This window comes from Lissotriton helveticus, chromosome 7, assembly GCF_964261635.1.
Source record: "Lissotriton helveticus chromosome 7, aLisHel1.1, whole genome shotgun sequence".
Taxonomy (NCBI): Eukaryota; Metazoa; Chordata; class Amphibia; order Caudata; family Salamandridae; genus Lissotriton; species Lissotriton helveticus.
In genome coordinates this window covers 1,447,301,211-1,447,327,318 of record NC_136068.1, presented here as the reverse complement: position 1 = coordinate 1,447,327,318, position 26,108 = coordinate 1,447,301,211, and the positions used below count along the sequence as shown (strand labels likewise).

The 26,108-nt window shown below is 43.8% G+C and overlaps 1 protein-coding gene across 1 annotated transcript in view; it reads right to left on the bottom strand.

The window, feature by feature from the left end:
- The window catches only part of LOC144769525 (vomeronasal type-2 receptor 26-like), a 46,895-nt gene extending 22,121 nt beyond the window's left edge, over positions 1-24,774 (bottom strand). The window contains exons 1-2 of the mRNA XM_078653667.1: positions 24,544-24,774; positions 22,207-22,330 (exon numbers count right to left, since the gene is read on the bottom strand). Of these exons, the coding sequence (XP_078509793.1) occupies positions 22,207-22,330; positions 24,544-24,774 (355 nt within the window). The remainder of the gene's footprint in view (positions 1-22,206; positions 22,331-24,543) is intronic.
- Positions 24,775-26,108: the final 1,334 nt, after the last annotated feature.

The window sequence follows — 26,108 nt, the reverse complement described above, 5'->3', positions numbered from 1 at the left end:
TATTGACATGGTGATAGTAAGGGAAAAGGTGCTAGAGGCTATCTCCGAAGACTGTATCAGACCATAACACAATTATATTGACTCTCCGATCCTATCAAGTGGGGTCAGAAACTCATTATTTTTATTTCCCGCTGTACTTACTCAACAATTTGGAATATTGACTATATTTAAAATACTTGTTAGTTTAATATATACAGACTAACAAGGTTACCGCTTCCCCATCCACTGTGTGGGACTGCATGAAAGCATTTATTAGGGGAGTAATACTCCAGTTTATTTTAAAACAAAACAGAAACAGACAACTGGAATTAAGCCAAATACGAAAGGAGTGCTTATCTCTGGAAGTACAACACGCACAGGCAGCTCATGCAGGTGACCCCCTGGAACAGGATATATATCTTAAGTTAAGGGAGAGGCCTCAAATAGCCAATAATGGGATCACTGAGAAAGTGGCAGCCAAATACCATAAGAATAGAATCTACCTGTACGAGTATGGTGAGAAAATAGGATGTGTTATGGCTCATCACATAGCAGTTGAAAGGTAAGTAATGAAATTTAGTGCATCACAGGAGACAATGAAGTTGTTCATAAGTGTCCGCAGCACATCACAGATTAATTTGCTGCTTTCTATTAAATGATTTATAGTAAACCAAGCATTATTGAACATCAGGTTATAGGGCCAGATGTACGACCGTTTTTGCATGCGGAAGCAGGTTTGCGAACCCGTTAGTGTATGCAAAAACAGCATGGGACATATACAAAGCCTATTTATTGAGTCGCAATTTATTTGCGACTCACTAAAAAGGTTTTGCAACTCGCTATTCGGAAGGGGCACTCCGTTCCTAAAAGCGAGTGCAAGCCCATGTAGGAATGCGGTCGCAAAACACTTGCAAATTACCACCCTCTTTAAGAGGGTGGTAATGCACTTGCAAAAGGGAAGGGGTGCCCAGGCGACCACATCCCATTTGCAAATTCAGGGACCACTACCTGCCCTTAAAAAGTGAAACGAAAACGTTTCATTTTTGTCTTTTTTAAATGCATCCCGTTTTCCTTTAAGGAAAACGGGCTGCATTAAAAAAGAATGCTTTATTTCAAAGCAGTCTCAAACTTGGTGGTCTGCTGAGCCCAGCAGGCCACCACACCTGGGAGGGCCTGCCATTCCCAATTGGGAATCGCAAACAGTGTGATACACACTATTGTACATCCAAAATAGTGCCTCGCAAATTGCGAGGCACTATTTTGCGCATCGAACATTTGGCCCATAGTCAACTATTCGGCTGACAGTCAGATCCCCCCATTAAACTCTATGCAATCTTCTGTACTAGTTGCAAGCGTGGAGATAGGCGAAGTGGAGGTGGCAGTGAGCAATCTAGCATCAGGGAAAGCGGCTTGGGAAGATACTATCCCCTTGGAATTGTATAAATTATTTATACATATTTTAGCCCCTGAATTCTTAGAACTGATAAACTACATATACAGTGGTGGGGAAGCTCCAGGATCATGGGGAGTGACGAATATAGCTGTTTTTCTTAAGAAGGGTAAACCACCGGAAGATAGAGGGTCGTACCTTCCAATAGCCTTGATAAACGCAGATGCAAATATATTTTCAAAAATCTTAGCGATGCGTCTGGCCCCTTACATGCATGAGTTAATCTCTAAACAACAACAAGGGTTTATGCCTGGAAGAGACATGAGCGTGCATATTAATACTGCCATCTCTGCCTTTGATGTTGCTGGTTAAATACAAGAATGAGTGGGAATGATAATGCTCAACACAGAGAAGGCCTTCAATAGAGTTACGTTCGAGGCACTCTGTGTGACTATGGGAGAGTTCGGCATTGGTGACCAGTGTAAAGCCCTAGTGCAGAAATTATATACCAGCCAAAGGCCTAAATTGTATTAGGTGATAAAGTTTCTTCTTTATTTTCTATATTTAGGGGGATGCGACAGGGATGTCCGCTATCCCCGTTATTGTTCGCTCTCTATATTGAACCTTATTTTAAACATTTGCTGCTGAACCAGGATATAAGGCTATTAATGTTAGATGGGGTTTCATATGCAGATGATATGGCTGTATACGCCGCCAACCCATGTACTACAATGAACTGTAAGCAGAAGCAATTGGAGAGTTCTCCCAATACAAGTTAAATCTACTGAAAACGCAAACAATCCTAAACTATGAAACACCTACCCCATCTACACCATTTATGGGAGTTACCGATATCGCCACCTACTTGGGGGTACGGTTAAGTAGTAAAATGGAAAGTATAGTAACCCTCAATTACGAGTCACTAAAAAAGTTAGTCAGTGCCAAGCTACGTCAATGGCACCGACTGCCTTTGAGTATATGGGGTAGATATAATATTATAAAAAATTAATATTCTACCTAAGTTTCTTTCACATAGATTCATGAAGCCAAATTACGCTCGCAATGGCTGCGAATTTGCATTTGTGAGCGCAATTTGAAGAAAAGGAATTCTTGATAGTGAAAACTCGATAATTGCAAATTCGCTAAAGAAAAAATGCGAGGTCGCAAATAAATTCGCAGAATCCAGGAAGAAGCTCATTAGCGAATCAGAATTTGCGAGATACCATGGATTCTGCGAATTAATTTGCGAAATCGCAAAATAATCGCTATCGCTATCGCTATTCAAGGAAAATCGCATAATGCGAAAATCCCAAAAATCGCTATTTGCGAGGCGCAATTTAAGGAGAACCCAAACCAGGTGGTAACCATGAAGGGAAAAAAAAAAAGAAAAACTTTACCAAACTACCAACATGTGCAGCTCTGACCAAACACACTTAAGGGGACGCAGCTGGAGCATGAGGACTCTCACAATGCCAGGACTCTACATGGTGGTCAGGCGGCGAAGGCTACAGCGAGCAGCACAGAACAGACGCAGGATCCAGGAGCGAATTTTCCGCCAGCGGATCACCCTTCTGGGCCAAACTGATGAGCAAATTTACTCTAAGTACCGCCTGAATTGGGCAATGATCATCAAGCTGATCCGGGACCTAGACCCCCTGATGCAGCACCCAACAAGGAGCACCAATGCCGTGCCCACCCATGTCCAGGTATTGTGCAGCCTGCACCTACTGGCCTCCGGAAGCTTCCTGGGGATAGTCGCTGTTGCAGGGGGGATATCCCAGCCCACCATGTCCCGCTGCCTAAGGAGTTTCCTGGATGCAATGCTGACCCGGCTACACCACTACATCTCATTCCCCAACACCCAACAGGACTTGAATGACACCAAGCTTCATTTCTACAACATTGCACAATTCCCACATGTAATTGGATGCATTGACTGCACCCACATCCACATCTGCCCACCAGCACAAACGGAATACATGTTCCGCAACCGCAAGTCCTACCACTCCCTCAATATCCAGATGGTGTGCAACGCCAAGACTATCATCACGGACATAGTGGCACAATATCCGGGGAGCGCACATGACTCCTTCATCTTCCGGCACAGCGGCATGCACACACGACTGGCCAGGGGAGACTTTGGCAAAGGACACCTACTAGGTAAGTACACATGCCCCCAAATAGTACACTGTGATCATGTATCTGCGCAGAACAGGCACTCACCCTGTGCTTCTTACCTTCAGGTGACAGCGCCTATGGCCTACGTGAGAGCCTCCTCACCCCATACCTCAACCCTGCCACACCACAGCAACGGCGTTACAATGCTGCACACATACGCACAAGAAATTGCATTGAGAGAACATTTGGCCTATTGAAGAGCTGTTTCCGCATACTTCACAAGACTGGTGGGGCCATCAAATACACACCTGAGGTCTGCTGCCGCATCGTGGCCGTGTGTGCAATACTCCACAACATTGCTACCAAGCGCAGGATACCAGTGGAGATATCTGGCAGTGAGTCGGAAGGGGACAACCGCCCACCTCCACATGTGCGTCATGCACGCGGGGAAAATCCTGCTGAAGGACACAGGCGCCGCAACCACATCACTATTAACTGTTTCTAGTGCACCCATACCCCTCACAAAACACTGCACTCATGCATGACAAATGTAATAATGACATGAGTTTGATTCAAGACCATAAAACTTTATTGTTAATGCACAATAAAGTGGACTTTTGTTTATTTGGTGTCACATGAGGACAGTATTTCTACATACCTCCCCATGCAGGGGTAGAGGGCTTGCAGGGGTCTCCAGCATGGGGCTTGCAGGGGTCTCCAGCATGGCCCCACCGACAGTGTCCAAGTTCTCACTGGCGGTTGCGACGAGACGCACCAAGTCGTCTCTCTGGGTCCTGAGGGACAGTGTTGGCCCGAGTTGATGCTGTGGGCCTGCTGCTGCGGCGACGTACAGGCACAGGCGGCAAGGATGTGCTGCTGTTTGTCGACGCTACCTCGCTCACATCGTCAGGCCCCCCTGGTTCTCCATGGGCAGTGGGCTGGCTGCTGAGCACTGCTGCTGTTAGCAGATCAAGTGACCTGGCCACATCCTGGCAACACTGTACCATCTGGCCCTGCATGGCAAGTGACCTGCGTGCCAGCTGTGATGTCGCATTACCAACAATGTGGTTCGACCTGGTGTAGGCCGACAGGCGGGCCAGTAGTTGGCGGTGGCGGCGGCGGGTCATGTCCTGCTGGGCTACCAGCAGCTTGCTGTTCTCCCTGACAGCAGCGGTCATCTGGGCGATATTTTGCCCAGTTGCCTGCAGCTGTGTGTGGATTGCTGCCAGGTGACGCGCCTGGGTACGGTGCACCGACAGCATGCGGCGTTCAATGGCCAGGCCAGGATCAGGAAGAAGGAGTGCCCTGCCCATGCCTGTTGAGACCTGACGCTGCTGGCGCCTCAGTGCGCTGGAGTGTGTTCTTGATCCAGCTGTGCGCCTCATCTGCCTCCTAGGCGCTGGTGGTGTGGCCTGTACCACTGCTGTGGGTGTTTGTTGGGGTGTTGGCTGGACACCTGTGGCTGCAGGGGTGGCCCTGTCCACACGGGGTGGTGGTGGTGGAAGTACTGCAGGTGGCTGTGATGGACCGGGTTGTTGGTTGGATTGGCCCTCACCCTCAGTGTCCTCTGGGGTCTCCGCAATGTGCAGGGCCTCGCTATCAGTGCTGGGTTGGTCGACAGCACCTGTGATGTAAAGGGTGCATGATTAATGTTATGTCTCTTGCACATGAGATGTTGATACATGCATTCAGGCTTGATTTCCCTGACTGGCTTTTGGAATTACTTTGATTTGACAGGTCTGGCTGGGTTGATCTATCTGGGGATTTATGATTTCACTACAACTACCACAGTGCAATGGGGCATTTCAGGTGTGCATGGCCTGCATTACTGGGGATGTCATATTGCTAGCTCAGGAGTCATGGGCATTGTTGGGGGACAGGGTCGCAGTCGCATGGCACTTACCTTCTGATTGTTGGCTGGGTCGGGACGAGTCCAGCTGGATTACCCCCACGCAGGCTTCTGGTGCGATGGTGTCCTCTATGAGGTCCTCCAATGGAGTGTTTAGTGTGGCAATAGGTTCCCCTCCACCGGTGGCCAGTCGCTCCCCAAGCCTCTCGGCAATATTCTCCTTTGAACGACCTCTCAGGTCGTACCAGCGCTTCTTGAGGTCATCAATTGACCACTGGGTCACCCCGACCGAATTTACTTTAGCGCGGATGCGTTGCCAGATCCGGCGCTTGTCTGCCTCTGGCACCCTCCGGGAGTCTTTGCCGAAGAGGCGTGCATGGTCCTTGGTGACCCCCTCAATCAAATACTCTAGTTCCAGTTCAGAGAACTTGAGTTTTCTCTTCCTCCCTTGCCCACTGCTCCCTGCTGCTTCCTGGGACATGTTAAGGATTTGTGTCCTGCTGGGGTGCTGCACAGTCAAAAGTTTGGAGCTCTTCAGAATGCTGCTTCCACTGTCTGGCTCTGTGTTCTGTTTGTGGGTGGGAAAAGCCTACTTCCTGGTTGTGATGTCATCAATGGGCTCGAAATGCGTCTTCCCATTTTTGCGATCATGCGATTTTGCGATCAATGCGATTTTGCTAATTGCGAGATCGCAATTTCTACATGGAAAAATGCCGATTCCGTGAAATTTAAGCGATTGTGGCAAAATCGCAATCGGCAATTGCGGCCGATTGCGATTCGCTTTTTTCAATCGCATTTCTACATGAATGCCATTCTCCGAATTTCAAATTGTGAATCGCGATTTCTCGCAAATTGCTATTCGCAGAACGGCATCTTCATGAATCTGGGTGTTTATCTTTTTCGATCTTTACCCTTGTGGGTACCAGGGGGGAGATGTACGATGCGCAAAATAGCACCTCGAGAATTGCGATTTTTTTGAGACTCGCAATTCGCAAAGCGCTATTTTGATTGTACAACAGGGTGTATCATACTGTTTGTGATTCCCAATCGGGTCACAAATTGAGAGGCTCATGAATTTTAATGTGGTTCACGCAATTTGCAACCCCATTGGGAATGGCAGGCTCTCCCAGGTATGGTGATACAAAAGGGGATGATGGACGGAGCGTTTGAGCAAATCAAACACTCACCCCCAGTCAACTGATCTGGGTTTAATCCATCACCATTCTTTAGCCCACTCAGCCACCCCATTTCAGACATGGCTATATGCAAATCAGTCTGACCCTGTGCCTCATGGGAACAGTCCAGCCCGAACTGCCAAGCCATGTCTTCCATGGACCGGAAACAAGCATCCGTATCAGCAGACCACCATGTCTGGGACTGGTTTTAAATAAAGCAGTTTTTTTTAATGCAGCCCGTTTCCCTAAAAGGAAAATGGGACGCATTTAAAAAAGAAAAAAATGGGAACACTGCCTGTCCTTCAAAAATATTTTTGCAAAGGGGAAGGGGTCCCCTTGGGACCACTTCCCTTTTGAAGTTTGCGAGTGTTTTGCGACCGCAATTGCGGTTGCAAAACATTGATACATGGGCTTGCGCTCACTATTAGGAAGGGAAGGGAACTCACCTTCCTAATTCGAGTGGGAAAACCTAAATAGGCTTTGTACATGGCCCATGATGTTTTTGCATTCGCAAACGGGTTCGCAAACCTGTGTACGCATCCAAAAACAGTGGTAAATCTGACCCTAGATGTCTTTTTTAGGCGACTTGAAGGAGTTTTAGGGAGTTTTTGTATGGCATTATAGGAAAGACAAATGGGCAATTGCTTGAAATTGCCATATGAGCAGGGAGGACTCAAACTGACAGATTTCACATTTTATTTTTGGGCTGCATTCATAGGTTGAATTCGGAGCTTATTGAATGGGGATAAATTGAGGAAGTGCACAGTTGGCTATCAATTAGCATGAGGACCAGATATCAGATATGCAATACGTAAGCTTACAGACCCTAATTATTTCAAAAGGGTAAGATTAAAGGTGTTGTGGGATGTCGTTCAAGTTTGGCGTGTAATATGTACTAGGTTTTCTCTGCCAACTATACATGCGCTCACTCCATTATGGGGTAATCCACTTTTCCCCAATATCTTTCATGACAATGTGGGGCAAGCCTGGGGAGATAGGGGACTATAAAATCTGGGCCATTTATTTGGTAGTCACGGAGTACGATCTTTGCTGCACTACAGGAAACATTTGGTCTACCGCAAAGATCCTTTAAAAAATATCTCCTGGTCAGGGACTATCTCATCCACAAATGCGAATTTAACAACAAGCAAAAGATCTCAGAAGTTTATACATTACCCTATCAATCTTCAAAATGCGGCATAGGTACATTTTATCGGGAGCTTATGTCGCCTTTTTTAAAGATGATAGCGCGCAGATAGCGGCAACAAGGAGCCAATGATTAGCAACTACAATAACAGGATCAGAAATACAAAAGGCACAGGAAACACTTGATCAGGCAATAATTTCTGTGAATCACAAAATACAACAATTTATAATGGTATATATGCTATATTATACACTCTACCGTATTTCCAAATGGACATACTCTATGAACTCATCTTGTGTATATTGCCCAATATGTAATCTTTATGCTGCAGATATTGTACATATGTTTATTGAATGTCCAGCTCTCAAAAAACTTTAGCCTAAATAACAAAGAGATATTAATTGGCCTTCAGGGTGGGGACAATCATAGTCTTAAATCCCTCACATCAATCATCACAGCTAGCGTGCACTTATGCATTGCAAGGTCATGGCTGGATGTAATACCACTAGAGTTGCTGAATGTTGGTCATTACTTCGACAAATGTATGAGTGCGAGATGGCAATAGCTAAAGATATGGACCCAGATGAGTTATAAAAGTGGTTAAGATCTGGTCCAAACTTCAATGGATGTAATTCATTCACAGCATGAAGGGTTGATTGTGGTAGACAAAGTCTTTTTATGCTGGCATTGCTAATATCTATTTTTCTCTCTTTGGTTCTGATGCCTTTTTCCTTCTTGTTTTTCTTTTGTTATTTGAAAATAAAAAATATTATAAAAAAGGGGGCACTAAACTCTCTCAGGGGAGCGAAGTAAGACCTATTTGGGGGAGGGGGGTTAGGGCTAGCAATCGCCATTCACTGGCAAGCATTAACAACACTCAATAAATGATTGTCAAATCAGTGATCTTTATTTGAAAAAAGAAAAGTACATTGATTGCACGCACATTATGAAATACTATGCATTCATTTACAAATATATACATCAAGTAGATTGTAATTCCTTTGGCGACATTCTAAAATCACATTTGACCCCCTAATGTTCATAACCCCCAGAATCACAGAACCCCTTACCCCACATATACCAGATAGAATATCATTATATGTGAGATATCACTTTCGAATAAATCAGGCCTATTGACTTTGTCATGGAGTCACGATATAAATTCATATGGTAATCCTATTAGCTTTGTCAAGAGACCACTGTTTCAATATATAGGGCAAGCCTATTTACCTATTGGCTTTGTCACAGGATCACCACATTAAAAATAAAGGAAGCTTATTGGCTTTCTCATGGGGTTACCACATTATAAGGCCAATGATCATATGTTGACAAATCACCAAATACAATCCTTATTCTCAAGAAACTATTGCAATGTTAATCAAAAATCACTGTCAGCAATATACTTTCAATAAAGCACTTACAATCAACTTAACCTGTGTCTGAGTCTTTCTTATACCCATTTAGGCCACATACACTGCAGCCATAAATCAACCAGAAGGAGTCCCTGCACTCACAGGCTGTAAACAGGAAGTTACAGCCTTAGAAATGGTTAAAATAAAAGTTACACAGTCTGGAGGTCATGCATTTCCTGACTAGAAATAGGGTCAGTTTATACATTTCTTCTTTGTGAGCTGATGCAACATGTGCATCTCCACACAGCTCTCCTTTAATTTGTTGGTGATGCCTCTGCCATCCTGGGAACACCAGTATCACAATTCCATAGGCAGAATAAGCCCTACAGAGCATTATAAAGCGGTACCTGGCTCGAGCTATGATTATTTTATTAGCGGTTGTGTTTGCCAATCCTTTTTCTTTTGTTCTTTATTTTTTATTCATGGGTGCCTGGCAGATTTCACAGTAGTGTATTGAGCAAGCCTCAAGGCCCCCTCAACCACAACCTGCTCTCTCATGCCCAGCCAACTCCATCGGCCAATGTGGGAGCCAGCCATTCTTCTCTCTCCTGCCTCTGCTTTCTGGCTGTGAGGGGGCCTCCACCCCCCTATACACAGGTAAGGAAGGTAATAGAGGGGTTCAATGTTGCGTTGACCACATGAGCATTAGTTATAGTTACTGTGTGCAGTGGCGCTTATGGCACTCTGGGGACTCTATCAATGCTGATGGGTACTGGGGATGTGGTTCCAGGATCACTTATTACTGAGCTGCCCCAGAGGATGAGGTATCTAGGCCAATGAAGAAGTTTTGAGAGTAGGCAGCATGCAAGCCCCTCCCTGGGCAAAATAAACATATTAAGATTGTGTTGACCCCAGGGCACTGTCTCACCCTGCGGGTAGAACTCAGGAAACAACAAAGCCCACGCGGGAGGGGTCCAAGGTCAAATCCTTCAAGGTTGCGTAAATCTTGCCCAATGTGCGGATTCCAACAATTCTGGCCTCTTTTTACTCTTTGTGGTAAGCTCTAGCTGCCACTTGGAGCATTTTCAATAGGCCTCCTCACCTCCAACGGGGTGCATTCTGTGGGAAGGTAGATTCCCTCGATTCCTGCAGCAGCCTTCTCCTTTACCTGGCTCCTAATGCTCCCCTCCTCCTGCTGGGGCATAACAGTCCAAGTCTTCCCACAACTGGTCCTCCAGAGGTGTAAGGGGACCAGCCTCACTGGCCCTGGAGAGACCCAATAGCCCTGTGCTCAGCTGTAGATAGACAGTCATCAGTCCATCAGGGGGCTTACCCATCCAGCTGTCCATGGTGTTGTCACTGTCGCAGTCAAGGTTCATTTTCGAGGGTACACCTCTTATGCTCAGCCCAGCCTGTGCATTGAGGGCACTGTTTTATCTAATCCTAAAACTGGCTCTAGTCAGTTCTCCCATCTTCCATGGGTTTGGCTCCAGCCTGGCTTGTGACACAGAATGCTAGTGTCAGGTCTCTTTGTGTGCTGAGGAAAGTTCCTTTGAAGTCTAATCAGGACAGGAGCCATCTCTTCGCCAGCTATCCTGTCAGGAAGACCCACTGGCTCCAAAATGCATTTCCCTAGTAGTAGAACCATCACCAACTGAGGTAGCTGGAAACTAACACTGGGCGTAGTTTGCGAAGTAGCGCTACGCGTAGCTATGCGAAGTGCACTTCACACTACGCGAGCTACGCGTAGCACTACGCGAACTGCGTAGTAGCCTGTTTGCACTGTGCAAGATGCTATTTTCAATTATTGCACAGTGCGGAATAGCATCCGGCACTGTGCAATCATTGAAAACGGCATCTTGCACAGTGTGAGCTGTAGTTTTCTGCCGCTCAAGTGGATTTTTACTCGAGCGGCAGCTTTCTTATCGCGGACCAATTGCAATGAGAAATCTGACCTCCCCGCATTGAGAATCTCGCCGGGAGGTTTATTTTCCTCGCTTGCGATCAGCAACTTGATGTTGCTGATCGCAAACGAGGAAAAAGTCTCGCTGGGATGTCATTTTGCTTGCTCGCGGTCGTCAACTTGTCGTTGAGGACTGCGAGCAAGCAAAAAATTACCGCTGCACCACGCCAGGCTACACGTGTTTGCACTGTGCTACGTGCAGTTCGCGTAGTGCGAATTAGCGCAAACTTTGCAAACTACGTGAAACCTTAAGGAAGAAAAACTCAACTTTTTAAAAGTAGCATTTTTAAAACAATCATTTACAATACGACATCACCATTAAAGATGAATTTAAACAACAATTGAAAAGAGGGTAGGACATATTTTCTTTCTTCTACCAATATGAATTTAGCTTTTAATAAATGTAGCAATGTAGCCCAAAGATTTCCTATGGCAACAGCATGCATTGCTAAAGTAAACAATAGTTTATGTGGCTATTTTACTTTAATGACAAATTCAACATTATTTTCTATATGTCCTACAGTAAAATATCTGCACTCTGCCTTTATAGGGAGTAAAGCCTCCCTAGAAGTGACTTATTAATATTTAAAAGGAAGATTTAGGCCTGTCATAAAGGGTATTTTGACAGGCTAACTTTGCAGTTTAGAATTGTCGCTGGCAGGGCACCTGTGTGCAGCTACCAGGCTATGTACACCTTTAGTCTTTTACAAGCAGCCAGCACCCACGCACATTTACATGTGTACACATGTTCATGTGTAACCATTCCAGAGCCTGTTACCCTAGTAGCATCGCAGCAGTTTAACTTAAAACCCGTCCAGACACTGGCCGTAAAAATATTCAGTCCCATTTTACCATGAAATTACTGGGAGTGATACTCAGGTAGGGAGACTCACCTAGCATAAAGGTACAAAACTGTGTGATCAAAAAGAAAATAATCTTGGGATACTGTATGAGTGGAACCCACTTGCGACACCTCCATTGTAGAACAAAGTTGATTTTAATATGTGGAAGAAATGTGTCCAGGTTATGCTTTAGTATGTTTAGCGTCCCAAGTGCTAGGCCTAGCGACAAATGTGGGGTACCTTTTTATCAGGAGAAAAGTAGAAACACACAAAAAAGGAAGATTTATTATTACTAATTGGATTTTCTGCATTTGTGGCTTCCAAAAGAAAGCCAGTGTACACAAAAGAAGGCATTTTGCAAAATGTCCTATGAACCACATGTATGGAATAAACACAAATTTAGAAATGTGCTAATAACCACTGTTCCTAAACTCAGTAATGTTTTAAACATTGTGACCTATACTCTGTATGTCAGCATGATTGCTCTAGACAGACCTGACCTGAGAGAAAAGGTGCTGCATAGTTTACCTACAGTGCGACAGTATCTATTTTCACTGTATGCATGTCGATATCCTGTCTTCTTTCAGTCATTAGCTATTGTTGAACAAGAAATGAAGAAAGATTGGTTATTTGCACCCCACTATCGCTATTATGTAAGAGAGATGAGGATTGAAGCATACAGCCAGCTCTTAGAATCTTACAGGTCATTGACACTTGGCTACATGGCGGAAGCATCTGACGTTGGGGTGGAATTCATAGATCAAGAGCTTTCAAGGTTCATTGCAGCTGGAAGGTTGCACTGTAAAATTTACAAAGTAAATGAGATCGTAGAAACTAACAGACCTGCAGTAAAAACTGGCAGTATCAAGAAACCATCAAAAAAGTGATCTATTGTTAAACAGGGTTCAAAAGCTTTACAGAGTCATTAACATGTAAAACTGTTTTGTTTGAGACCATTTTGAAAGTCATCTAATAATGTACTATGTACCTTGAATTGTAGATGATTTCGTCAAGCGATGTGTTTTGTGATTTTACATACAGTTCATGTAAACACTTCTAAACCTTAAAACAAATAAATGTTTTCTTATTTAAAAAAAAAAAAAAAAAAAATAAATAAATATCATTGTACGGTGCATTGTAGTTGTTAGCTCGGGGAATCGTGTTTTTGGCAAACGTACAAACCCAATATATCTCCATGACTAGAAGCGTCTGTCGGACAAAATGGCATAGTCAGCGTGACATAAAATTATAGAAGATGTTGTTGTCACAAATGGCAGTTTTTTTCCTACTTATTTTCATTATTGTTTTATTTCAACAGTTTCTTTGGGAAAGTCTTGCAGTATCTACACAAATGACGCCTTGCTGAATTCAGAATTGTGCCTACTTTTCAGAAATGTACAGCTTTACAGGGTCACCCATGGTTGTCACACCTGTTTGTACCACAAAGTGCAAGTAGGCAGAAACCATAAATTGTAGGTAAAATGTAATACCTATTAGAACATAGGAAAAAAAAAGTGGTATAACACACATTTATCTATAAAATTCTGCTTATTCCAGAAATATGGGAAGATGGTGATCTTAGCAAAGCAACTCTTTCATTGATGCTGTTTTTAATTAAAACATTTCTCAGTTCCCTCCAAGGGAATCTACAAATGCTGGGTATATTTAGAAATCCCAGAAAGTTGGAAAAGAAGGTTGCAAACTGGGCATAGACACCTTGGGGCCCATTAGGATGTCGGGCGAATTGCCCCCGCCAGGCTAGCGGTGGCTACCGCCATCCTGGCGGGGGCAACCCGCCCGACATCCGCATTCGAATTCCCCCCGCCATATTAGTATGGCGGGGGGGACCTCGGCGGACGGAAAGACTGTCCGCCGCTTTTCCGCCCCGGTCGCCTTGCGGCCGGGGCGGAAAAGGATTAATATGGTGGCGGTGTCTATTAGACACCGCCATCCATATTACAAAGGGATTAGGGAGATGCCTTTCCGTGGTGGCACGCTGGGGGCCCCCTGCGGGCCCCCAGAGTGAAGGAGAGGTGGGGGTGCACACGGGGGGTGCCTGTGGTACACCCCTGTATTTGCATTAACAAAGCGGCAGGCACCGCGCGGTGCCTGCCGCTTTGTTTATGCAAATGTAAAAGTGCATTTTTAGCATTGTGGCGGGCGGTGCTGAGAGCAACTCTTTAGAACACTAACCTGTTGTTGTCCTACACTGGAGTGATTTCTAACCAACATGTGCTGTTCCTGAGGTCCTAAAACTCTTGGCTGTGTCTGGCTAGACTCTCCCTACCACTCCTGAAAACCAAGCAATTAGGAACTGTTTGTAATGTCAACCTTAGAGTGGTCTTCCCCCAAACGTTTTGCCTTACTCCTCTATTTTTAGTCATCTCATTTTTGTTGGTGTTAGAACTCTGTGATTTGCTAAATTATGAGTGATCTCTCCTTTAAACATAGTGAAATTGGCTTACACCCAATTGGCACATTTAATTTAATAGTAAAGTGGTACTACATGTACCCAGGGCCTGTAAATTAAACCAGCATGCCCGAGGCACTTACTGTGGCGCCCACTTCAGTAGCCTTTTAAACATGTCCCAGGCCTGCCATTGAAGCCTGTGTGTTCAGGTTTTAAACTGCCATTTCAACCTGGCAAAATAAACCTTTTGCCATGCCTACCCCTTTCTTTTTAATACTATGTCACTCGGTGGATAGGTCCTAAATAGCCCATTAGGTAGGGTGCAAAGTATTTAAAAAAATTGAAAATGTACTTTTAACATTTACATATTTATCCCATAGGATAACATTGGCTTGAACTATTATATTTAATAAGTGATACATTTTAATTGATAGCACGTAGGAATGATTTTAAGTAACAAGTCCGAAAATGGCAGTTTTAGAAAGTTTGCACTTTCTTGTTCCCACCTTTTGGGGCTAACAGCCTGTATCTTGGGTCACATGACTAGGCTGGCAGTTGGTCTTTGTGTATTGTTCTCAGGCAGGAAGACAAAGGGAGAATAAGAGTTGGCAAATTAGGCCATCTCTGACTTGATGAGCGGGAGGAGCTGTCACCTACTATACTTGCACATCACATTTTCCCTGCCCAGCACACTCAAAAAGGATTTTGACACTAGCATTTCGTGACCCGAGACAAACTGGGCCAGGGCAGGGAGGCAAGCAACTCTGAACACCTCTGGAGGTGGAAACCTCCAGAAACTTCTCCTACTTCAAATGGGGCACCAGGAATAAATAAGGCACCTGCAAGTCAATCTGCTGCAGGGGACTGCTCCTTTTTTTCAATGTATTTATCACTTCAGACCCAACTATCCATTTAACCTGTGGACCTATAGAAGACTCAGAAGGACTGCGGTGCTGCTCTGCAAGAATCCAGCACCTGGACTATATTTGCGGTGAGTATTGTATTGCCCCCCAAATGGTGCCACTCCAGTCCTGGACCCGTGGAAGTGGGCATGAAGGTGCCCTACCAGCCCAGTTGTGGTCCCGAGAGCAGAACTGAAGCAGGAAGGTGCATCTGCTTGCAGCCACTTCGGAACCATCACAGAGCAATGCATCCCCAAAGCAGTCCATCGGATTGCAGCCCACAGCTTTCTCTGAACTGCTGCTGAGTGACACATCCTTGATGCAGGCCTTCACAGCACAAGCCCCTTATTGACAGCATCACAACGACAGGGCTGGTTTGCACATTACAGCCCCACAGCTTCCTCTAAGATACTGCTGAGCAACACATCCTCAACACGGGATCTCGCAATGCCCTGGAAGAAGTATTTAAGGTACTTTGTTCAGCAGTCCTAACTTGGTCCTCGTATCCGGCCCTTGCTCCATCATGGTCAGCCTGACTGTGTGACTTTGTTGCAGTCCCTCTTGACCACATAACCACATTTGGGGTGTTGTGCTTCTAGGTACGATTTTCACTTAAATCTTTAACACTGCTTATTTCCGGTTCTACTGCTTGTAATTTTGGTCTGAAAAAATGAATTTTTTATTACTCTGTTTTTCTAAATTGGTGTGGGGTTCATCTTGTGTTTTCACTTTATTACTGTATGAAGTGCTGCATAAATATTTCACACATTGCATTTAAGTCTGGGCCACTGGAATTATGTGATTGTGTGTCCGCATACTTATGGACTTGCTTCATTTGCCATATAATCCATCATCTGCTGCTTAATCTGCAGATTTGTTTTTAGCTCAAATGGTTCCAAGGTTACAGAAAATGCTGTGGAACGTCATTTGCAAAAGTAGACTGGTCACCTTTCTATTGCTTATTGCTAGCTTTGCCTGCTACTGTTGTTAATGAGGTTCAACCTAAACCCAGAGAGTGTGCCGCATTACTCAGCATAGTTTGCCTTGTCCTGCTGCGTAACTTATCCAACTCCGCTGCATAATTCCAGTTGCCCTGCTCTAAGCTAAGCATGACAGCTTTGTGCCAAGCAACCTGAGGGTTAAACAGAGGTTAATTTGGGGTTTCATTGTGACTTCACTGTGCCCAAACTTGTAGCTGCTACTTGGGTAGTGTATTACCCCCCTCAACCAGTATCCTAATTTCCTACAGAAACCTTTTGAACTTCAAAGACCTCGAGGACTGGGACCAACATTCCAAGCCTATCTGCCCAATGTGTGTGGCTGTAGATTCAGGCTCTTCCCGTACAGTGCGTCTCTACACAGCAAATATGATTCAGAATACCTCGCGTAGAAAGTATTGCGCCTTTTGGAGCCCTCTTCTGTACAACCAGCAGCCTAATCCCCCTCCCCCACTGAAGGATTCCGAGTTTCAAAGAAGTGACTGTGTGTGAATGTAGAAATCTTGAATGGGCGATGGTGCCAAAATTATCCAGTTGGCAAGAGGATTTCCCTGGGCATGTAATTAGAATTTCTCCCTCTCAAAGCTTTTTCCACCAAACTCAACAGCCTCTCCAGGACCGAATCCAATGGCTCTCTGATGCTGTGGAGCCCTCTTAGTCTACAGTGTGCTGCACTGCCCACCGAAGATTTTACATCTTTGAGACAAAGCCCCCAGGGTTGAACTTGATTTCTGTATCTGACCCACACTCCATCATGGTCTGCCCCGAATTGCACCTAGGTCCTGGTCTACTGCGAACAGCTAAATGAGGGTGGCGCTTAACGTTTTGGTGCTATTTTTATTTTAAGCTTTACAATTCATACCTACAGTTAATCTTATTGGATTATTGTCATTTTCGTTTCATTTATTTATTTTATTTAAAATCGATTTGGGATTTTTATTATTTTGTGTTTTGACTTTATTACGGTTCTGATATTTTATAAATACTTTTCACATTGCCCTAAATTTAGTCTGCTCTGTGCCATAGCTACCAGAAGTTGAGTTTAAGTTAATTTAGTGACTTTAAGGGTTCACCTTTAAAAGGGTTGGGATTATTACTTATGGTGGTTAGTCACCCCCTCAACTAACAACCCAATTTCCTACAATTGGGAGCACCAGTGAAAATGTACTAGCTTCTACGGTATAACACCTTCATTTACAACCCACCAATTTTAAGGATGTTCTCTTCTCTTTCGTTTCCTAGTAGGGAATTTACTCCTGCCCTTAATAGGAGTAGGCCTTAAACATTTTCAAGAGAGGGAAAAGGGCCAGAAAACCTTGTGAATATCTGAAAAAAGAAACTTGCACATGTAAATGGTTTTATGAATGAGTTCTATTAATCTGCAGGCAGACTTTGACCAGATGTGTTCACCACAAGTAAAGCAACAATAGATTGCACACAGTTCCCCTGAGATGAGTGATGGCGTAGTGCAATGTGCTGTCTTCCTCTCTCCCTCGAGTGTAAGGCGTTAGTGTGCCTCAGTACAACAGGGAAGGGTATCCCTTGTCGGAACTAGGGATGCCTCACACAACAGGCTGGTTTAACGGCTGTTGTCATGTCACCAGTTAGTCGTATCGTAACATCATCGGCTCCCTGCTCCAACGTCAAGCCGGCGCTGCAATGCCTGACGGGTAGCACGAGGTGCTACACTCTTGTGGAGATCTTTTGTTCCTTTGCCGATAGGTGTAAGGGTGTGAGGGCCCTAGTGAGTGGAGTAGTGAGCGTGAGTGAGGTGGATTAAAACAGGTTGGTATGATCTACGGCTATGGCTTTAATCGTGTAGTACACCACCTAAAATAAAAATGTGAGGGGCAATGGGACTACAGTAGCTACGAGGAGTCAGTCCCGTTCAACCCTCAGCTGTGAATAGGGGGGTCTGCGAGGATAGGGTAGTAATCTCTACGCAGCGGGCTGGTGACCTCTTCACCTTGCCCCACGTCCTAGCGCGCAGTGTCGCTTGAAGCAGCCTCGCAGACCCCACGGGAGCAGCCTTGGGGCACTTACGACCGCCATTGAGGGGTATCCCTCTGATGCAGGAACCCCTCTTCGGCTGGATTCGGCAACCACACAGGTTGTATACTTCTGATGCCTCAGCCTGATGCGGGGCATCTTGTTAAATCACTAAGTTTATGAGCACCTTTCTTCTTTTTTTTGGTCCTGAAGAATTGCCAATACAGGCATGAAACATGTCGACCTATTCACAGCTGAGGGTTGAACGGGACTGACTCCTCGTAGCTACTGTAGTCCCATTGCCCCTCACATTTTTATTTTAGGTGGTGTACTACATGATTAAAGCCATAGCCGTAGATCATACCAACCTGTTTTAATCCACCTCACTCACGCTCACTACTCCACTCACTAGGGCCCTCACACCCTTACACCTATCGGCAAAGGAACAAAAGATCTCCACAAGAGTGTAGCACCTTGTGCTACCCGTCAGGCATTGCAGCGCCGGCTTGACGTTGGAGCAGGGAGCCGATGATGTTACGATACCCTTCCCTGTTGTACTGAGGCACACTAACGCCTTACACTCGAGGGAGAGAGGAAGACAGCACATTGCACTACGCCATCACTCATCTCAGGGGAACTGTGTGCAATCTATTGTTGCTTAGCTTTTGGGACATGCACACTGGACCCCTATAAATATTGTCCCCCCCAATGTCCCTCCCTGTTGTTGACTTCACCACAAGTAAGTAAGAGATTAAACAAATCCAGCACGACTTCCCTATCTAAACATGTCAAACAAAAAATGTTTGAGTTGAAAACAATAGTCAGAAACCTTTTTCACCAAATCAAAGCGGGTATCAAAAAGCTATGAATAGGTTACGTCACCCACAGATTCTTGTGGTATGCTTCATCATGGGTTACCCAAGTCAAGGTAGCATTCATTTATGCACCCACAGGTTTCCTTTTAATATGTGATGCACTCTAAGAATGTAAGAAAAACATTTAACCTAATTTGTTTCACATACTACCTGCAGAAACAGGTATTAAAAAAAGCGAAAGATAGCTATTAAGCGGCACAAAAATGTGCACCCAGTGTATAGTGCACACTGCAAAACCACACATAATAACAAGTGTTCTGAGTTTCATGTTTTTCTTGCATTTCTTAGCGTGATGCATGGAAAGAGAGTCAAGCAGGCAGCGATGCGAACCTCGTAAAGTCCTGATGAAGGCCTGTGATCCGTATGGGATTAACGGTAAACCTGAAAATTGTTGGCCAAATGATAGTAGATTGATGATCCATTGCAAATCATCCATAATCCACACATTTGTATTTTGATTCACATCCAAAGTATCAGATATTAAAAGGGAAACCTGCGCAGTACACTCTGCGATAATTTTTTATAAAGAATCTGTATCCCTGCAATTTATCCAGTCCACTTAATTAGAGCTCCTGTCTAACGGTTGAGTGTGCCAATGGGGTATTCACCTACCTTGGTGTGAATAGGTCACCGATAATGAAACATGCCACAAAAATACGTGGGTGAGGTGACCTATCCATATATTTTCCATACCTGCTTTGATTTGATGACATGCACAGACGTGGACCAGATGCCTTGTGTGGTAAAAGTTACTTCATCTTCTGTTTTTAAACTTCACAACCTCAGGGGGCACCTAATGTGATATAATAATAGTTGTAAAAGTATTGAACACTTGTAGCTAGAGGGAACAGAAAGATATAGTTGTCAGTGAATGGTGCCTCTGCTCCAATGGGGTTGGTGGAATGATTGTTCAGAAGCATGCACTTACATTTTGAAATAGCTCTAATGATGGACTGGCAATAAAACACAAACCTGGCAAGGAAAATGGATGGGACATCAAATTTGCACCATGAAAGTAAATGCAGCAGGTGTGGTGGTTCCACTCCCCAGGACTAGAAGGAAAGGTGTATGATTCACGCCCCAAGCAAATATGTTGAACAAGAAGCCAAACAGAACTAGTCTCTGCACATTCTGTGAAGTTTTCGAAAACACCTGCTAACATTATTCTGAATTGAAGTAATAAAATAATCCTGTACCTTGGAGCCTAGCATGGTGCACAGGGGCACTATTTCTCCAAAGCAGCAAATAATGCATGTGCAAGAAAATTATGTTCTTGACACAAAACACTGACTCCAGGATAGGGAAATGTTTATTTGTTATAAGACAAGATGTGTCGGTATTGTGACTGCCCCAGCAATAGCAGTTTCAATGTCAGGACAAATAACACCTGTTTCAAATATTGTGCCAGGTCACCCTACACTTTTCCTGTGGCAATTAATAGCCAATCAAAATATCTGTGACAAAGGTTCAAACCTTTGCCAACTAGAGACCCCCATTTCTGACAATACTATACAAAGGTAAGGCATTATATGCAAGGGTGCCAAGGAGTAGGCCCAACGGCTAGGGCGGTCAACCTCGAATCTGGAGAACTGGGTTTGAGTCTCGGCAATGACACTGATCATCCTGTGATTCTGGGCAAACAATGTAATCTCCCCGTGCCGAACAAAAGTGAATGTGTCCTCGTGTAATGCAACTGGTGCTATGTACAGCGCTCTGATACTTGATTCGGGTCGAGTTTGGGCTATATAAAACTCTGTAAAATAAAAAAAATTAAAAATCAGGTGTCATGATACACCCATCACATGATGAGGTACATCCATTGTTCTACTCAAGTAGTTCATGGTGTTAAGTTTTATAAGATTCAGCTGAAACATGAATTGGCGCAGTTGATAATGGGGTGCTTAAAGTTTCAGCCTACCAAGAGTACTGTTTCAATGTGCCAGAACTCTGCATTAATGTGCAAGCCTGTCTAAGTGAACACTTATATTTAAATAACCCAGGGTCCCTCCTAGTGTTGATTCTGCATACTGTGTGTTAGGGGTAAGAGGTTACTCAATGCTGGAAATGGTATACCGTGGCTATTACTTATGGTATCAGGATAGGAAACTACAGAAACTACAGAACTTTCAAAATGCCGCAGCCAGACTTACCCTCAACCTCCCCCGCGCAGCCACATCACCAAACACCTTTGAGAACTCCACTTGCTCCCAGTCAAAATCTTCTCACACAAACCTACAAAGCCGCCATGACACTGGACCAGCATATCTGAACCACTGCTTCTCATTTCACCAGGTCCCTCTGCTCCTCCCAACTGGCCCTGGCTACCATCCACAGATCCATAAGACTAGTACCAGAGGAAGGTCCTTCTCCTACCTCGCAACCAAGACCTGGAACACCCTACCTCTTCATCTCAAGTAATCCTCGTCGCTGACCCAATTCAGGAAGGATCTACAGACCTGGCTCTTCGACTTAGACCCAGTGCCCAGACGGATCAGCAGCCTCCCGTCCCCCACTCAGTGCCTTGAGATCCTCACGGATGAGTAGCTGTTCTTTACAAACCTGTGCTTAATTGATTGATTGACAGTTACAGGAACAAACATCAGCCAGTAGAAATATCCATCAGATTATATTATTTCATGGCATGACAGTATCAACATTCACCAAAATATATAAAACACAAATTGCCTTGCTAGTACCCATATTGCTACACAATATTTAAAGCTCTTGACACTTTCAAATCAATAGCATTCCAACGAGTAAAGCATACATTGCATATCCTTTTCCTAAATACCTATTTCTTAAAATCGTCATTGCCACAGGAGTAGAAAAAAACTAGTTTCCACACAGTTCTCGTACATGAAGTTCTTTTGCCATACACCCCTAACTTTGTCCATAAACTCAGGATACATCAGGTATGGTAGTCATTTAGCCTTCTAAAATCCATTTGCAGGCCCAGCTCACCACTCTGCTCCCACTGTAAAGCATGTGCACCAGCCCAACCGGCAGTGCTGTAGGAACATGAGTAGTTCACAGGCTGACCAGCCCGACCATGACTTGATCAGTTACAAAACACACATCTAAAGTAGGATGACTTTTTATAACAATAAATCCACAACCCTCAAAATTCCACTAGAAAGATTTAACTCTAAAGTAGAGCCTGTTTCTGCAGCACATATGCCCATAAAGTTAATTTAACATCCTGGAGTTTCAAGCATACCAGTGTTATTAGTGATCTCTCCCTCTGAACATGGGAGGCAGTCAAAGCAGCAAGAGGGGTATCCAAGTCGAGCAGCTCTCCTATGACCAGGGGAGCAGTTTTCACTGCACACTGAGCGAGGGAGCTGAAAATGGACAAAACAAACAATGTTTTAGCCATACGCATTGGACTCAATCAACACTGTGGATATGGCATTGTCAGCTTTTTGGTAAACCCTGAGCTTGTAGACCTTGGATACCATCATGATAGAGCCAATGGCTTGATGAGTTTCTGTTTGGTTGCCAGGGCAATACAAACCCGAGAACAAGTATGTAGCAGCCATAAAGGTATGCGTTTGTACATTTTTCCAAAATCAGTATTGTGCACTACTGAGGTGCTACAAGAAATGCAGAACCATAAAAATGTAATTCGACTTTGACCTTTTTCAAATGTTCTAAATATAGCTAAAATATCTTTTAAGACACTGTCATTTACTTTGAGCACACGCATATTGTGTTATTATGAACAGTATAGCTAACAAATGTGTACGTGAAAGGCAGAACCCATAGTCATAATTTCATGCGCAGGCTTAGTGCACTAAATCCAATGGATAAGTATTTTATGGCTTAGAAAGTGCGATGCATTTTTTAATTTAAAAGGACCTTTGAGAAAAGCCCCTTTGGGTGTGTGACTGGTTGTCAAGGCAATGCTTGCAGCCAAGGGACTGACGGCACCACCTGAGCTAGGAGGGAGTGAGCTCTCAGCTAAAAGAAAGAGAAGGACAGGAATCTATTGAAGTGCGAGACAGAACCAGAGACCAGACACTTCCATGAGATTGTCTTCCTTAATAAACACAGATGATTCAGTCTTTGCACTGATAAAAGCCATGTTTCACCAATAATAGTTCACATGCAGAGAGGATTACGAGTTATGAGCTGTTGTCTTAAACCAAAAAAGATCAGACAAAGTCATAGCTAACCTGCTGCTGAGAAAGACCACTTCCTTAAAGCATTAGGTGACGAAAAAAATTCCTAAGCAGTGCTCTGTCGTGTCTTTGATGACTTTCCTGTAGAAATCAGTATAGAGGGAGAGCGCCTATTTTCCTTTCTACTATATATGATGCATGTGACTGCTTATTCTGTAATTTGTTTTTCCACACAATGCCCTGAATGTTGAAGGAGCACTCTACCTCCAACTTCTAAGTCTTCTTGTTTCAGTTGTTGACCAGCATTTCTTGTCCACAGCAGTACTTCCATGTATATAAGTTTGAGCCAGCTGCTGATTCAGTTCCCGTACATGATTCACATGTGGTCAGAGACGGCAGAACATAGACACATGGGGGCGCCTTTATGAGAAAGTCACGCAGTAAGGGCAGCACGTTGACTTGCTGCGCTGCACTGCATGAGAGGGAAAGGGCAGGAATGTGCTGTATTTAAAGCTATATGGCGCTTTCCTGTCCTTTCCTCTGATCTGGCACCTTTCTGGCAGCCTAGCAGCCTAGTGTTGCATGCAGGATTGTTTTTGTGCAGGAAGGGGTACCTTCCTGCACACAAGCTATCCTGGAAGGCATAGTACTCTTTTTATGAGTGGAAGAAACTAGGAGAAATAGAGATATTTCTCCTTCTTATGCCTCTCCTGGTAAAGCGGAACTTTTTGGCACATTCCTAGGTTTACTAGTTCTGGTAAATATGGAAATGCATGCGAACACCCATGCAACGCCCCTGGAACGCCTTTCCAGGGCACTGTAACGTAATGTACCAATGATGAGTTGTGTTACTCCAGATTTATGAAGCCACTCAGAGCCACACAAAGTGGTTTTGTGTGTCTTCATAAATCTTACTTAGCATTTGCTCCAGGCATGTACCACATTGGTCAAACGTGATGCGAACCTCCTTCTTAATATACCCCATAATTGGAAGAATAATGGTATATGACTGAAATAGACTCCAGGAAAGAGGTGTCCAATCATTTATTAGACCATTTTAATATTTCTAACAAAATAACTGCTAATACATGCCAAGTCTACACAAATGTCAAGAACTGATGTTAAAGTTGTGGTTCATACTGATGTCAAAAGCACAAGAGAAATGTTATTGAATTTGTACGTCAGAGGGCCAAAATTATCACCAAACAATATTACTGATTGAAAGGGTCATCTAAGGAAGTCGCCAGAGCTTGCACTGCACAATGTCAAAGATATTAGAATCTTGGACCCACATTTAGAATGGATAACCTTTAGCATAATAGATTTTGGGTAACTTCATAAATATTGTTTTTGTGTGGGAACTAGCCTTGTAGTTGGTATCAGTCTGTTGTTTCTATCAGAATACATGAACTTTTTTTCGGTTTTGAATTTACCTTTGTGTGTCCTCTGCTCCACACAATAGCACTGTCATTGATTGTGATATCCCGATGTTCAGCCAAGGAGTCAAATGTGCCAATCTTTACGTACTGGGTGGTTCCATCTGGTAAGAGTTGCCAGTTTAAAATGTCATAGAGAGCTGGAGGGTCCGCATTCTGGTCGAAAAATTGTTTCTCACCACCAGAGTTTGTAAAGAAAACTTTACGAATGAAATTGAGCAGATGCATGCAAGGGGAGAACAGAAAATCAGAGGTATGAATAAATCTAACTTAAATTTAAGAAAATAGTTTTCAAAAATATTTTCAGGAAAACGATAAGATCCAGGCATTTATGCAAATTCTAACTTCTCTTTAGATCAGTTTTAATAATTGGTGGAAAGGATAAAATAATAATTCTTTATTGTTTGATTACTTCAAATCTTACAATTTAACATATAACATGTACTGGAATGTAAAAGCATTAAAAACAAGATAAAAAAATGCAACATCAAATTCTAAAACCGTTACAATAAAAATATACCAAAAGTGTAAACACGGTTTCATACTGTTCAAAAGTTTTCTTAATTATAATCTCCCAGTTTTACTTTCACTCTTAATAAAAACTTTACAAAAGCCAAATTCATACTTATATCATTAGAATGCAGACACATTATCAAAGCATGCCTACATGTCCTTATTCCTCAAGCATTAAAACATGTTTTAAGTATAGTTTTTCTTTCAGTTTGGAGTCCAGGGCAGATACATAACAAGTGGACAATATTCTCCTCTCCGGTTTTACACAATCTGCATACTGTATCCCCCTCAGACTTCATCCATGGGGGAAGGTGACTTATTCCCGGGGAGCACGCCAAATCTTGCTTTTATAAAGATTTGTTTATTTGTTAATGTCCATGGTATTTCCAAATATGCTTGAATCTGCTTTTTTGTAAACCCATCAATTATTGGCCATGCATGTTTTCTTTTTGCCAATATATCTTTGTCTCGTATGATGGATAAATGATTTGTTGATCTGTTGATTGCCTGTTTAAATCATTCCTTGTTTATTGTATTGTTCCAAATTGGCATGACACAAATTCTTCCAATGCTTTTTTTAGATAATTCCAGGCTTGTGATTTTCTATTGTTATTTATCTCTTGCCATAGTAACTGAGACAATTCATTGTCTTGATCATTTTTTATCCTGTTCCATGCCTTGATAAATTGACCCTTTCGTGCGTAAAACTGGTTATTTAGACCAAACTCCAGCCTTATTTGAGTGGGTGAATCATTCTGAGACGGACTGCTGCTGCCAGGACTCTGTGAGAAGCCCTCACGCTTCCTTGGAACCTTTATTTGGCTGTGCAACCTGCCCACCCGCCTCCCGCTGCCCGACCCCTGTGACATCTTCGGGGTGAGGCCGCCAAGCGGAGCGCGGTGCTGGGGAGGGGAAAAAACTACACTGCCCACCATCCTTTGCGGCGCAACCTGCGTCATTCGCGCGCCAGGAGGCGTTTAAATTCACAGGCACCCCGGTCGAGTGGGGGAATCATTCTGAGACGGACTGCTGCTGCCAGGACTCTGTGA